This window comes from Arachis hypogaea, chromosome 18, assembly GCF_003086295.3.
Source record: "Arachis hypogaea cultivar Tifrunner chromosome 18, arahy.Tifrunner.gnm2.J5K5, whole genome shotgun sequence".
NCBI classification, from domain to species: domain Eukaryota; kingdom Viridiplantae; phylum Streptophyta; class Magnoliopsida; order Fabales; family Fabaceae; genus Arachis; species Arachis hypogaea.
In genome coordinates this window covers 115,664,634-115,679,753 of record NC_092053.1, presented here as the reverse complement: position 1 = coordinate 115,679,753, position 15,120 = coordinate 115,664,634, and the positions used below count along the sequence as shown (strand labels likewise).

The 15,120-nt window shown below is 28.7% G+C and overlaps 1 protein-coding gene across 1 annotated transcript; it reads left to right on the top strand.

Annotated features, from left to right (window-relative positions):
- The first annotated feature begins 301 nt into the window (after nucleotides 1-301).
- On the top strand, nucleotides 302-12,416 carry LOC112773073 (uncharacterized). Its single transcript, XM_025818110.3, has 9 exons — nucleotides 302-658; nucleotides 1,163-1,318; nucleotides 6,083-7,037; nucleotides 7,299-7,400; nucleotides 9,878-9,934; nucleotides 10,030-10,068; nucleotides 10,144-10,255; nucleotides 11,176-11,247; nucleotides 11,985-12,416. Exons 3-9 carry the CDS (start codon nucleotides 6,166-6,168, stop codon nucleotides 11,991-11,993), a joined length of 1,263 nt encoding a protein of 420 aa, XP_025673895.2. The 5' UTR covers nucleotides 302-658; nucleotides 1,163-1,318; nucleotides 6,083-6,165; the 3' UTR covers nucleotides 11,994-12,416.
- The last annotated feature ends 2,704 nt before the right edge of the window (nucleotides 12,417-15,120 follow it).

Here is a 15,120-nt window from a genome sequence, read left to right as displayed (position 1 = left end):
ATAAGAAAAAAGAAGTGTAATAAATTTTAACAATTTTTAACTGTTTTAACCATTTTCAAACGGAGTTACTAATTACTATTTAATAATCTGCAAATAGTTGTACCATATTATAATTATAGTCTTTACATTTATATTGGAGTCCTCTCTAATAAAAGAAAAAAGGACACATGTCATTAGTTTTAACCACAAAAAAATATCTATATAAAATCTGTATGAAGTAAATCTTTACACTAGTGTGACATGACATTTGTTGAAACTAATAATAAAAATAACGGTAACAAATGAGTTCAATTTTTTTACCAATGAAACCCAACACATTAGACTCTGCAATTCCATTCCAACGGCTTTGAAAACTTGCTTCACTCTTCTCCACTATTCACAACACTCTTCTTCCAGAACCTTCTTCTCAATCCCCTCTTTCAATTCTGCTACCTGCATTCTTCACAATGAACCTCACAACAACCACATCGTGCGTTTATCAGCATTTTTTACTAAGAGGAAGCTCAATCTTACTCTTCTTCTCACAACTTTTCTTTCGAGCAATTTATCAAACACTAGTGGTGCATTGTGGATGGCTCAAGAGTTGGACTTGGAGCTTCAGAGATACACTGATCCCAAAGAAAGTTTCATTCTTCTTATACCCTCTTCTTGGACTAAGGTAAAATTATTTACCCATTTTTTTTAGAATTCAAACTTACTATTAACCTTAATCTTTGATAAGCTTTTCCTACTGTGAAGAATTGCGTATGTTTTCCTCTCTGTTTGGTATGATGTGTTGGAAAATGATTCAATAGAGTTAAATGGAAATGGAATGTGGTGGGTAAAATATTGAGTTAAAACTCTATATGACTTTAGTTTAAAACTCTTTCACATCGACACATAATCGTGTGTTGCGCATAGATCAAACTGGTCTCTTGTTGAGATTGAGGTGTAGAAGTTAGCCACTTTTTGTCTATATGGCAATAATTTGATTTGATATTAATTTAGAAGAATTTTGCATTGAAAATGCATAAAATTTGAACTTAGATGAAATGGAAATGGAATAGTATTGGATGAAACTGATCATCATGTTTCATAAAAAGTTGTTATTTATTCCCCCCAAAGTACAACACTTTCCATTTACATTGTAACAATCTTTGCTGCTCTGGTTTACAATGAATAGGTTGATAAAGCTGGGGCAACTGCTTTGTTTCAAGATGCAAGTATGGGGAGCAACAACATTGGGGTTGTCGTGAACCCGGTTCGTCTTGCAAACCTTGGAGACTTCGGGAGCCCCGAGTTTGTAGCTGATAAGCATTTACAAGCAGAAAGGCGTAAGGTAAGGTTCTTGTTTCCATTGCTGGAACTTTCTATGACCAATGCAAAATTTGAGTCAAGTGTTGATGATATTGATTAGAAGAATCTCCCTGTACTTGTAGCATAACAACATAAGCAAAGGAAGAATGAAGCTGAAAGATTTACCTTGGATTAGTTTAACTCTGTTGTGAACATCATTTCGCTAATACTAAGCGCTAAGACACTAAAGTATTCCTATAATTATTTATTTTTATCCATAGTAGATTCTTCGTTGATCTTTACTTAATTAAATCAAAAGTAGCAATGATCAAATTGGTTTCTTGTTGAGATTGAGGTGTAGAAGTTAACCACTTTTTGTCTATATAACAATTAGGGTAAAAAACAGAAATAAGCCAAGGGAGAAAATAATTTACGTGAATAAGCCAAAACAAAAACTGCTTCATGAATCCACCAACGCACATATATATGTAGTTCGAACCAGCTTGGTTCGAATTACACACAAACACACGCACACACTAATTCGAACCATCTTGGTTCGAATTACACACAGTAATTCATGGTATAATTCGAATTATGCTGTTAAAAAATTAATAATTTATTAAAAAAAATTTATTAAAAAATTTATTAAAAAATTAATAATTTAAAAATAAAAAAAATATATTTTATTTCATACGTTAAAAAAAAGCTAACAAAATATTTAATTACGAGACTTCTTTAAAATATTAATGAGCTATCAATTCGAATTTCATACAATACTTTTCTGTCCATTTTTAATAATTCATGAATATTTTTTAATAAATTTTTTTAATAAATTTTTTTAAATTATACTACAAAAAATATTTTATCCTATGCAAAATAATTTAAAAAAATTGCTTAAAAAATGTTAGGAGTACTATAAAAATTTGTAATGTTATAATAACTTAGGTAAATACATGCATGTACTCAAATTTTAAATAAAATATTCTACATAGTCAATAATAATTTAGAAATGAAAGAAAATATTTTATTCCATACAAAATAATTAAAAAATATATTTTATTCTATACAAAATAATTTTAAAAAATGGCTTAAAAGATGTTATGAGTACTATAAAAGTTTGTAATATTCTAGTGATTTAGGTAAATACATGATAAAAATATTTTTTTTTTTAATTTCTAAGTCATTAGGACATTACAAATTTTTATAGTACTTCTAATATCTTTTAAACCATTTTTTAAATTATTTTGCATAGAATAAAATATTTTTTTGTGGTATAATTTAAATAAATTTATTAAAAAATATTCATGAGCTATCAAGAATGGGCAGAAGAGTATTGTATAGAATTCGAAAATTATTATGAATATTTTTTAATAAATTCATTTAAATTATACCACAAAAAAATATTTTATTCTATGCAAAATAATTTAAAAAAAGGTTTAAAAGATATTAGAAGTACTATAAAAATTTGTAATGTTCTAATGACTTAGGACATTAAAAAAATACTCCACATAGTCACTAATAATTTAGAAAATTAAAGAAAAAATATTTTTATCATGTATTTACCTAAATCACTAGAATATTACAAACTTTTATAGTACTCATAACATCTTTTAAGCCATTTTTTAAAATTATTTTGTATAGAATAAAATATATTTTTTAATTATTTTGTATGGAATAAAATATTTTCTTTCATTTCTAAATTATTATTGACTATGTAGAATATTTTATTTAAAATTTGAGTACATGCATGTATTTACGTAAGTTATTATAACATTACAAATTTTTATAGTACTCCTAACATTTTTTAAGCAATTTTTTTAAATTGTTTTGCATAGGATAAAATATTTTTTGTAGTATAATTTAAAAAAATTTATTAAAAAAATTTATTAAAAAATATTCATAAACTATTAAAAATGGACAGAAAAGTATTGTATGGAATTCGAATTGATAACTCATTAATATTTTAAAGAAGTCTCGTAATTAAATATTTTGTTAGCTTTTTTTTAACGTATGAAATAAAATATATATTTTTTTAATTTTTAAATTATTAATTTTTTAATAAATTTTTTAATAAAATTTTTTTAATAAATTATTAATTTTTTAACAGCATAATTCAAATTATACCATGAATTACTGTGTGTAATTCGAACCAAGTTGGTTCGAATTAGTGTGTGCGTGTGTTTGTGTGTAATTCGAACCAAGCTGGTTCGAATTAGTGTGTGCATGTGTTTGTGTATAATTTGAACCAAACTGGTTCCAATTATGTAGAAATGGAGTTCGAACCAAGTTGGTTCGAACTACATATATACGTGCATTGGTGGATTCATAAAGCAGTTTTCGTTTTGACTTATTCACGTAAATTATTTTCTCCCTTGACTCATTTCTGATTTTTGCCTAACAATTATTTGATTTGATATTAATTTAGAAGAATTTTGCATTGAGAATGCATACAATTCAAATAGAGTCAACTCTTTTATTTTTTATTTAAATAGATAATTTGTAATTAAAGTATGTTGTATAGGGAGGAAATAGAATATCAAAAAAAAATATTATGTAATCTAAATGAGTCAAGTATACTATCCCGATTAGTTACAATTATGTAATCTCTTCTCTTTGAAATTCAGTCATGTTTATCCAAAAAGAAAAAAAAAAGATAATTTGTAATTCAAAAAAATAGATTAAAATATTAATTTTAGAGTAAATTTTTTGCCTGTGATTTAGTTGATGGGAATGTGAAGAAACATGATTACACTATGTCTAAAAGGCATAGGAGTTAACCTTCAATTGGCTATAAGCTATTATCTTACTTAATAGTTGGTTAGTTAATTTTGTGAAGGGTTGTGGATTTTTCTGATGTTTTTTTTTTGTTGTTTATAGGTACTCTGTTTGGATTTTAATTTTGGACAAAATCTCTTCTTTCAAAGTTAATCGTCTTGGTTTTAGGCTTTAAGATTAAGTAAATTATTGACTTTTTAATGGCCACAAAAAATATATTAATTATTATCATAACATACAGTCAGGCACGGACCTACATGGAACCATGGGGGGGCACTTGCCCCCACTCTCATTTAATTTTTTTAAACAAAAAAAAATATATACATATATAATATGCCCCCATTTTAAATTTTAAATGATCCCATTACAAATAAATTAAACTAATTATTTAAAACCTTGAATCCATTTTATCTTGCTATCATTTTGATTATGAGTTAACCTAATTAAATTTAGTCTTCTCTCATTCTCAAATCCTAGTCGTCACTCATTTATTCTCTTAAACTCTCTTCTTAGTTTCATATTTTCAACATTTTTTTTCTATTCCTTGTTTAGTGGTCATCTTGTCTTCATCAACAGGTAAATTTTAAATTCTCTATTTTGTTTTATACAGCTCTCTATGATTTTATGTTTTTTTTCAATTTTATTGTTTCTCTTTTCATATTTTCGATTGCAAATTTTAATTCAAACAATTATAGTTTAGGTATTAATCTATTTTTATATTCTCTTCATGAATTTATATATTTTATTTTATTTTTGATTTAGTGATCCTTATTATTTATTTGTTTATCTTTCATTCTATTCTATTATATATAATTATGTTGCATATAAATTTCTAAAGTGAATCGATCAATTTACTAATTTAGAATATATATTTTTTATTTTTAGAAATAATAATGGAAAAATATTTTAAAAGAAAGCTACCACTAGAATCTGAAGTCACTTCATTAGTCTCTTCTAATAAAAAAAAGTTTTTAAAATTCAATGTAAAAAGTTTCATAGTTGATCCTGAACAACGACCCAAAATTTTAAATTATGATATAAATGACAGAGATGAAATTAGACAAATTTATTTGTGAAAAGATCATTGTCAACCAAGAGAATATAATTTTCTACAAACATATTTTGGGACTTTTTTTGGTAAATTTAATGCTGATTGGTTTGATGAATTTAGCAATTAATTGGAATATAGTATTTCATAAGATGCTGTTTTTTATCTCTATTATTATCTTATGAAATCTGATAGTGCGAGTAGTAATGCTTTTATAAAAGAGCTCTTTTTAAATTTAAATTAATATATCTTTTGATAATAATGTGAATTATTTTTGCCCCCTTACCATAAATTTTCTGGGTCCGTCACTGCATACAGTAATAATAATAAATATATAATTATTAAAAAATAAATTAAATAAAATATATAATAATTATTTTATTATTATTGTCAATAAAAAATTGATATAAAAAACTAAATTTTGTTGTAAATTGTAATACTAAAACATCCTAACTAAATATTAACGGATGATTTCTCTCGTATCCATTTTAATTAAGAGTAAAAATATCATTTCTAGTTGATATTATTTAAATTTAAATATATGTCTATTTAATACAAAATTATATTATTAAAAATAGTCAAATTATCTTTTAAACTCCAACATTTATAGTTTTTTAGGTGTTCATTTCGTATGTTAATTAAATTTAAAAATTTTATCTTAGCATACTACTTTTTAAGTTTTAAGTGCCTCACCTTTTAAGTGCCTCACCATAATATTATATTTGAATTTTGGTTTAACGTTTAAAATTATATTTATTAAAAAAAATTTAAATCAATTTTTGATGCTTTTAAAAGTCTTTTGTTTTAATTAAAAACTATCTAAATTTACATAATACAAAAAGAAAAAAAATCTAGAACGAATTTTATAACTGAAATTTGAAAACGATATCTTTTAATTTTTATCCATAATTAATGTAAATTAAATTGACACACAGTCTTAGAAAGTAAAGCTTACATAAATATAAATACTATATCTAAAAATAGGAAACCAAGAAAGAAGAAGGAGGAGAAGTAAAAATAAGAAGAAGACAAGAAGCAGAACGAGTGAAGAGGAATCAGATTCTGCAATGATGAATCCGTTGGATATGATACGCTCGTGGGATATGATAGACCTGCATGCCGATCAACCACCGCAGCTTCAGTTTGAGACTCCGCCTCTGCCTGAGTCGGTCTGGAATACGAGTGAAGAGGAATCAGATTCTGCAATGATGAATCCGTTGGATATGATACACTCGTGGGATATGATAGACCTGTATGCCGATCAACCACCGCAGCTTCAGCTTGAGACTCCGCCTCTGCCTGAGTCGGTCTGGAATGGGGAAGTAAACAAGATTTGTGCCGCCAATGTAGGTGGTTATCAACCACCTCAGCTCCAGTCCCAGCTGTGTGCCATGGACGTGAGTGGTAATCAACCACCTCAGCCGGTTATTGATGAGTGTTTGCCGGAAGCTATGGAGAACCGCCGGCGGGAGGAGGAAGCTGTGAAGATGATAGATGAGCTTTTCGCTGACACATGTGATTATCCACCACTTCAGCCTCAGCCTCAGACTGAGTGGGATATGAGGAACATGTTAGAGCTGATAGCCGACGTCGGTGGTCATCAAGCACTTCAACCTCAATCTCAGCTCTGGACTTGGGAGGAGAACAAAGCCTTTGAGTCGGTTATTACCAATTGTTTTCAGGATGCTATAAACAACCGCTGGGAGGCCTTGGCTGCTTGTCTCCCGGGCAGGACCCCGGCACAGCTGCAAGAGCACTTTCAGAAGTTGATGAACGACATCAATACCATTCATAACGGTTATCCTACAAACACTCCTCTCAATGCTGCATTTGATAACATGACCATCATGACGGAACACAACCCTCTCTCCATCCCTATCATCAATGCAACAACACCACCGCCATTACCGCCTTATTCGACTGATCATCAACATCACAGGTCGGTATTCTCAATATTTTCATTCTCTTCTTATTTCGCAAGGTTTATTTCTCGTATTCTTTCTTTCTTTTTATTTACTTATTCTATATTTCCTTTTTCTTATGAGTTTTATGAACAAACCGTATAAACACTGAACTTTTTTCCCTTTGATTTGTTTTTGGAATAAATAAAATATTTTGAAATGGAGATGATCAAATATATAGATATTTTTGTTCACATGAAATTCATTATCAAATATTTTGTTTTTTTCTATCATGACAGCGAGGAGGTAGTGCCTGCTGCAGAGGAGGAGGTAGTGCCCGCCTCTGAAGAGGTGGCAGCACCAACAAAGAAAGGATATCATTGGACCGAAGATGAGCATAGGTATTTATTATTATATTACTTCTTTTTTCCTCTTTCTTATTTATTTATTATCTACTTGAATATTGGTGTTTACAAAAAAAAAATGAAGCAACTAGTATCAACATATAAGAGCACTTCCTTGATTTAGATACATCTCTAATTTGTCGATGATGATTGTATGTTGTTTACAATATATAGTCTAGCACCTTTTCTTTGTAAGATCCACTTCACTGCTCTTTTGTTAATTAAAGCTTTTATATATTAGTATTTTTGTGCATCAATAAAGAGCAATTTGAGCGAATTCTAAAGTAATTTTTTGTTAATTGTTTATTTTGTTTTGACCGTGGTTGGCATAATAATGTTTCTGGTTGGATTGAAAACCAAAAAAGAAAAAAAAATTGTTTGATATCTAAAAAAGATCGTTACTTTAAATAGTTTATGTTTTTGTTAAAAAATTTTTAGTATAAAATTTGTTAATAGTTATTTCAAAAATCATATTTTGGTAGGTTATTTCTTAAAGGGTACCAAGAAGAAGGTTCACACTGGACAAGAATTTCAAAATATTATGTCATAACAAAAACTCCTAGTCAAATTTCCAGTCATGCTCAGAAATATTTTTTACATAAAAAAGAATTAGCTGAAGGGAAAAAGCTAAGAAAAAGCATTTTTGATGTAATTTGATCATCGTAAGTCATTTCTTTATTCTCAATTAGTTAATCTAATTCAATTTCCACTAATATAGAAAATATTTAATTGGCTATTTTAAACTCTTTTAAGTTATTATCCATAATAGTTACACTATTTTAATTGTTTTTCAATGTAGAAATTGTGCCCTATTCCAAGATTTTTAATGGATGGAGGATTTGCTTAAAGGAGGAAGAACATGTAAATGGTTTAAAGATTTTAATTAGGTTGCAAATATTTAGTTTCAGTTAATTGTTAGCTAGTTTTGTAAATGAACAATAACCGGAAGATAGGTTTAAAAAAATAATGATGTCGGAATATGCGATCATTATAGATGTAATTGTGATTCATAATCTTTTTATTAATAATATTTGATTTTCTAGTTCTCCGGCCTTGATGGCAATGCCGAAGGGGACGGTGAACTAGATTTTATCTAAAGTCTTGATGGCTATGCCGAAGGGACTTTTGGTAAAAAATATGTATCTTTTTAAAAGATTATTAGCTTAAAAGATATTAATTAAACAGATATGTAAAATTTTTTAAAAGTATTTTCATCCATAAAAATTAGTTATAAAATATTTTTAGGTAATTTTATACTTTTATTAATGATTATCTCTCTTTTATATTTTATTTGGTTGTCATTGAAGTTGAGAGTTATTATAAGAAGAGTTTGACACTAATTAGATTGTAGACAAAGTATTTGATACTAATTAGCTTGTTAAGTATTTACACAATTACTCCAATTAACTTGCTGTGCTGTATTTATATGATGCCAGTAATAAAATTTTGTTTTATTAATGTTATTATTGCCTCTTTTTTATGAACGACAATAAGCGACTTTTGTAACAACACTCTTGTTGTTCATATTTATCGTGAAAATCATATTTATCATGACAGCCTTAAATAAAAAATGAAGACAAGATGTAATTGAATTATCTGTTGTTCATAGAAAAAAATTATTTTCATTCCACAAAGGAAAAAAGTAAACGCAAATTCATAGAACATCAATTTAAGTTATATATTTTCCATGATATCTTTCTATGTTATATAGTGTGTACACTTTCTATATATAACTATTGAATAAATTTCTATGTAAGTTGTTTTATTTGATCACAGTAAATATGATTCACAATACTTGTTTGAATCTTATTCACAGTTTATCTACTCCTTGAAGAGATCAGTAATTCATATTCATTGCCACCATCATTGAATTCTTTATTGAAATTGTTCATTAAATATGCCAGTTTTTACTTGTCCTACATTATTGTTTTATTTCATCTATTTTTTGTTCTCGTGCTTGAGTAATGTTCAAGCCATTCTTTCTCTTTTGATTTCCCATTAATCTTTTTATGCCATTTTTCGTTGGAGAACGTTTGCCATAGGTATTTTTTCTCAACTCCTTGCTTCACCTCTCTGTTTCATTGTAGAATCTTTATGATCTCGAGTGTCTTCGACTTGGCGCTTTAGTTTAATTTAGTGCATTATTCTTGTTATGATTCCAATAAACTAATTTAGCTACAAGAAATTAATTTAACTTGAAGCTATTTTGTTGCTGCATTACATCATCAGTTTTTACTTTTGTGGTAGGCAAGAGTCACTTCAATTTCTTTTTTACTTATAATTTGATACATATGTTGCTCCTAATAAGCAATGAATGTTATTTATGCAGTTAAATAATTTTGGAAAAACAACATGGACTGTAAGTGAAACTTTTTTGGTGACTATTTACTATTACACTGTTGGCGTTTTAATGTTTTATCCTATTCTTGGCCCTTTCTGTTGGGGTGCTTAATGTAAACAGTTGATGTATGCAGTCAGAATTCTGTTGGAGGACTTTCTGAGTTTACTGGCGATCATTTTAATTCAAAGATGTAAGAAAATTGTGACTTGTTCACCTTCTTTGTGAAAATCTCCCATTTGATTGCTTTTTATTCTAACACTCAAGATACATATTATGTCATGCTAGGGTGAATGACAGAGTGCATGGTGTTCTTCTACATCACAAGTAATGCCTTAACCCTTACTATACTTTTGAATGATAAATTTTGGAATTTATCAATTAATTTAGTTGATACGATAGGACTATGAATGAGCGGTCTCCTGTCACGTGCATATATCAGAATGTTCTGTCTTTGTTATATCTGGTGCTCACAAGGGTATCTCGGATAAGGATATGTGGAATGAAATTACAGGTTAGGAGACAACTTATAATTTTTCACAATATTTCATTGAAACTTGAAAAATATTTATTCATTGTTTCTGTTATATTAAGTTATTGGTTCCATCATGTTTTCTTCTCTTGGATAAAGCTAATTATTCTGTTCTAGCTTCTAAGCATTATATAAGACAAGCACTTGGATTTTTCTTTATTTGAGTATCATAAATAACTTTTTGTCAATTATGACAATTAAATATTGAAGACTTCAAGTCCTGACAAGCATCACTGTTTCAGAATATTGGAAGCCTAAACAATTACCCCTTTTGAACTCTTAAAAATGACGTATCTTGTAATATCTTAGGGCAATCTTTTTAGTATTGATTTTTATAATTTCTTACATTATGCCATTTTTTATCTTTATTTTAGCATGTTTAGGATACTAAGATTTTTCAAAAAGAGGGGTTGTTACTTTGTAATTTATATCATGGTACATCTCATCATATCAGAATGGCTGAGTTGATTAAATGAAGATATCATGATGCAGATTGTAATGCTGTTTTTTTCAGCTTTTGTTGCTTTTTTGTTCTTCTTCTCCCCACCCCATCCCCCTTTTTGTGTTGATGTGTAACATGTGTTTACATTGCACTTATGAAATTCAATCATTTGTATTTTGGTTCATGTGGTGCTAATCTGCTAATCTGTGATTTTCTTTTGAAAGCTCTTCAAAAGATGTCTATTACAGCAGGATATTAAACTTTCTATTACAGCAGGATATATCCATAAATATATTTTTGAAGAGCCAGACTATGGATAAAATTTTCTCTTTTCTTTTCTTTTCTTTCTTTGATGTCAAATTTAGATGATTTCCCTAAGCATGCACCATAGTTTTAATTGCTAATAGCCTAATAGATTTTATGAATAACTTATTAAAGCTTCTATGAATTGGTGACATAGGGCACCGGCAATGGGAGGCTGAGATCGAAGACAGGCAAAGACCAATCCTTGAAGACAAGAGACTTCCTGAGTGTTAATGCTCAGTTCTTTATTAACTTTCTTCTTGTACTTTAAAAATTCTGAAGCATTCAGAGTTGTGCAGGTACCCTACAACTAGGGATGGCAATACCACCCGAACTCACGGGTACCCATCCCGCCCCTATCCGCTCGGGACGGGTTTTTAGCGGGGCAGGTTTTTGGGAGGGGCGAGGCGAGGTCGGGTTTAGATAATACCCGCTCCGCTATATATATAATATATATAATTTTAATATATAATATGTATAATATATGTAAAATAATTAGTAAATGATTAATAATATTGTATAATATTTAAATTTTTACTTTAATTTATGTTATGTATGTGATGATGGTTATATAAATTTTGAAATTTAATTTTATTTATTGAATTTTAATAATTATAGGGGCGGGGCGGGTACCCGCAGGAGCGGGTTAGGGTTCAACGTTTTACTACCCGCGGATAGAAGAGGGATGGGTTCCATGCGGGTTGTTGTACGGCGGGACGGGGTCGGATAGAGCAAAAACCCGCCCTTACCCGCTCTGTTGCCACCCCTACCTACAACCCTTCTGAATGAGCTTTACTATCTGAATTCTGGGTTCACAATTTGTACAGATATTTCTTTAAAACTTGGGTCTTATATATTAACTAATTAAGCCATGTTTATTTGCTTAAAACTTTTCAGACTGTATGATTATGTGTTATGACTTGTGACCATCTCGATCATCAATTTGTGACATTCTCTGTTTCACAGATGGTTTAAGTCCGGTGCACAGTTCAGCTAGCTTAGAGGAAAGAAAATTTTCGCTGGATGGGTTCATATATGATTTAGAGAGTTCAAATTTATCGCCCCAGAGTGATACTGCTATTAACATTCTTGAAAGATTTAGCTATACACGCTCCAACTGCATCAAAGTCAGCATATGGAGTAAATCTGCTTCAAGAAGGGGAAGAAAACATTGGTCAATTTCTTTATCTTGAAGGCATCGAGTATCCAATGTGGAATACCTTTGATCATTTTTACTCATCTTTTGCACTGGTCATGCTTTTTCCAAACTTGACCTCAGTGTCCAAATGAGACTTTGCTGCAGCCGTAATGATCCTGAAAAAAGGCAAACTCTAGTTGATTGCCAAATGGTTCGTAGAAAAGCAAACTCCATCTAATTAGTATATAGTTTCCGTGTTACGACGTTGTGCATGTAACGAATTAAGAGTTAATACTCAAAATCGTCCCTGAAAGATACCCCGATCTCCATTTTGGTCCTCGAAAGATAAAGTTAATCAAAATCGTCCCCGAAAGATACACGACTTGGTCACGTTAGTCCTTCCGTCAGTTGGGTGATGACGTGGCGGGTGATGCCACGTGTCACGATATGATTGGTTGACGTGTCAGTTCAGTGACACGTGGCATGCCACGTGTCACTTGACATGTAAAAAAGTTATTTTTAATCAAAATAGTCCTTGAAAGTTCAGACGTAAGTCATTTTCATCCCTAAAATTTTAAAAAATAATCAAATTAGTCCTTATATAATTTTTTTTAATTTTTTCTTGATAATATTAAATTTGAAATATTTTTTGATACTACTAATTTTAATAGAAATGTAATTGACAAACAAAAAATTAGTAATGGTATCTTTTTTTCTTAAAAATTTTGTCAATAAAATTATCTTTCTCCTTTAAATCTTCTCAAAATCTCTCTTATTCTTTTCTATTCTAAAACCTTTTTCTTACATTATCATATTTTGCTAGAATATATATTCTCAAAATTGAAATGTATGTATTTCTTAACCTAAACAAAGTTATATGCTTAAAATCAAAATTTATGTATTAAAAAAAAATTATATAATCTATCTCAAACATATAAAACACAAAAATTATATAATCTTTCAGAATTATAAATTGAAACTAATTAAATTTAGAAAGTTATAAGAAAAATTGAATTTCTTTTCAAATTCATTATTTAGAAAAAGTAAAATGACACTCCTTCGACCCTTGAATAACATCATTTATAAATTTAGATTTGATAATCACATAATTAGTTTAATAATTTCGTTTGTGCTATTTTATATTTGTTTCTTGTAAATATTTAAAAAAAAAAAGATTTGGATCTCTTAATAGATCTATTTGACTCAAATCAAACTAATTTGACAACTAAGATATTAACGCTGGTAACGAATATATATTATGACCAGATTAATATTTTCTTTAGTACTTCCATATAGTTAAAAATATTTAATATTTTGTGTGTTTCATATGTTTGAGATAGATTATATAATTTTTCTTTTAATATATAAATTTTGATTTTGAGCATATAACTTTGTTTAGGTTAATAAATACATACATTTCAATTTTGAGTATATATATATATATATATTTTAGCAAAATATGATAATGTAAGAAAAATGTTTTAGAATAGAAAAGAATAAGAGAGATTTTGAGAAGATTTAAAGGAGAGAGATAATTTTATTGACAATTTTTAAGAAGAAAAGATACCATTACTAATTTTTTGTTTGTCAATTACATTTCTATTAAAATTAGTAGTATTAAAAAATATTTCAAATTTAATATTATAAAAAAAATTAAAAAAAATTATATATGGACTAATTTGATTATTTTTTAAAATTTTAGGGATGAAAATGACTTACGTCTGAACTTTCAAGGACTATTTTGGTTAAAAATAACTTTTTTACATGTCAAGTGACACGTGGCATGCCACGTGTCACTGACCTGACACGTCAACCAATCATATCGTGACACGTGGTATCATCCGCCACGTCATCACCCAACTGACGGAAGGACTAACGTGACCAAGTCGTGTATCTTTTAGGGACGATTTTGATTAATTTTATCTTTCGAAGACCAAAATGGAGATCGGAGTATCTTTCAGGGACGATTTTGAGTATTAACTCAACGAATTAAAGAACAAATGTTTTTATTTTAATTAGTATATAGTTTTAGAGTTGTTGTGCATCAGAATATCAGATTAAGGACGTCTCTTCCTTCAAAGAAGGATTATTTGCTATTTTTTTTTATCTTAGTAAATTAGTAATCTCGATTCATTTTAATATATAGTTTATCCGTAACACAGTAAGTGAGGGAGTCTAGAATTTTTTTTTAGATGACAATAAGTACGAGTATGAAAATTAATTAGATAATATTTTTTTTATAATTTCTTATTTTCTTTTTTCATTTGATCTTTTATTCTTTTTTTTTAAGAAATAAACTAGTGTATGTTTATGTGCCTACATGGAATAATACATAAAAATATATAAAGGCTTTATTGAAAAATTAAAAAAATTATATATAATGATTATTACTATAAATATTTTATAAAATTATAATTAAAATCAAAGATTAATGATTTTTAATGTTAAAAATATTAAAAATAATTAATATTGATGTTAATCAATTTATATTAGTTGAGTAATTATGAGGTTCGATTCTCACATTATATGTATAGTAATTTATTGACTAGCATGCAATAAACTCTTAATAAATAGAGTTTCAATCGTGGATCAGTCATTATCGACCTACAAAATTAAAAAATAGTGTTTTTTTTTTAAAGTAAAAGCTCAACACAACAAGTGGAGCACAAGACAACAGACCAACTACGGTCAACAGACTAAAGCAAACTCATGTAACACTAATAGATACCTCCTGTCACCTTCGGCAGTGCCATCAACAACAGAAGGGATCCACGCCTAGCCACTCCTTATAGTTCATGAAGGACTGTTGTATAACCTCTTCAACCCCTCTTCCTTTATTCTGAAAGATCCTTCTATTCCTTTCTAGCCAAATATTCCATATAATCGCACAGAAACATACCATCCACCTCTTGCGCTCCTGTTTACTAGTTGGTAGCTCAGTCCAACTTTGAAAATGTTCCTTTA